General features: G+C 32.7%; 1 protein-coding gene across 1 annotated transcript in view; it reads right to left on the reverse strand.

Annotated features, from left to right (window-relative positions):
- Positions 1-311: 311 nt before the first annotated feature.
- The window catches only part of LOC111691934 (venom carboxylesterase-6-like), a gene marked incomplete at its 3' end in the record, with an annotated part of 26,676 nt that continues 25,509 nt past the window's right edge, over positions 312-1,478 (reverse strand). The window contains exon 9 of the mRNA XM_023455469.1: positions 312-400. Coding sequence (XP_023311237.1) covers positions 312-400 — 89 coding nt within the window. The remainder of the gene's footprint in view (positions 401-1,478) is intronic.

Here is a 1,478-nt window from a genome sequence, read left to right on the forward strand (position 1 = left end):
TAATGGAGGTATAGCATACACGTCTATAATTCTTTCTCGTTTGAGGTAGTCTCTTGGATTCGTCTGCATTTCAAGTGTATCGTTGATGTTCAAATACACCAAATTATTTGGACTAACTTTCTCCCACGTCACGTTACCCAGGAAACTGTCCACTTCTGGAGTTGGGTTTCTAAAGTAAATCATGCATAAATATTATTTCATGCGATTCTGATCATAAGTACTCACAGGTATTTGACAAAGTTTGACCATAGGGTTAACAAACGGTGACGTGTCTTAACATCTTCTGAATCATCAAGAGATCCATAAGGAGATCCATAAGGAGATTCATTAGGAGATCCATAAGAAAGGTGCGCGTCCCATAAATAACACAATTCTTCAGCGTGACCAACACCTCGAACACCTGAAATCAGATTATGTGGTAGCTTGCTTCAAATATTGACAGTGTATGTGACTGATTTTTGAATTCGTATGGAGTCTTTATTTTGAGACATCGTTGCACCAATGAATGAATTCTTCACAGTTTCCTTCCATCCATGAATTATAAGGGATGAAAAGACAAATTTTACTTAAACCATTAATAATAAATATCATGTCCAATTTAAAATCATCTTTCTATATGACAATCTTTATTTATTTATTTGTCTTTTACAGGGTGTTGCATGACGTACTGGACAAACTGAAGCTAGAAGTTCCTGAGCTCACGCTGAGTAAAAAAGTTACATGGGATCAATTCTCCAGGGTTGTCGAGTTTTAGTCTTTTGAAATTTAGAAATAAGTAGGTACTTACATCAGTTGTGCCTCATGACATTGTGAATAGGTGGGCAAGAAAGAAAAAAGAAAGCGGTGCAGGCAAAAATTTTTAAATATTCAAGGTCAAACAACTAAATGCATCTGAATATTTTTATCCTCATTGACAATATTATAAAAAAACTGATATTCACGAGCATAATTTTCATTCAGATTTTATAAAAAATGATACGCAACTATTTGGTTATTTTATTAATCCGCTCTCAAATAATAAGTAGGAATAAATTTCCACGCCTTTCTTTAGTATGGAGGTCTTCGCCAATAGCCTTACTCTAACAGTGAATTAATAGTTATTTATGGTACTAGTGTGTTACGGTATATATGTTAGCTGGGAAATGTTCCCAAGTGACTTATATGACGTAACACACGAGTGCCATACAAAATTTTATCCAACACTTTCATGGAATTTCGTTTTAATTATAAATAAAAGTAACTTAAAATTTCAAGTTGTCAATGTCAGAAAAATAAATTTAACGAAATAAATGTATTTTTAAATATTACAAGGGATGCGAGTGTCAACCTAAATTGTGTTTGTAACCAAGGGTTTCATAACTCACTAGTGACTTATGACTTATAACTCATTAGTGAGGCCACATTATTCCTTTAAAACCAAAGAAATTATAGTATCATTATAATATACAAGTGTTGGATAAAAAATTATATTATTATAT

The sequence above is a fragment of the Anoplophora glabripennis genome, unplaced genomic scaffold (genome assembly GCF_000390285.2).
Source record: "Anoplophora glabripennis isolate ALB-LARVAE unplaced genomic scaffold, Agla_2.0 scaffold498, whole genome shotgun sequence".
Classification (NCBI taxonomy): Eukaryota; Metazoa; Arthropoda; class Insecta; order Coleoptera; family Cerambycidae; genus Anoplophora; species Anoplophora glabripennis.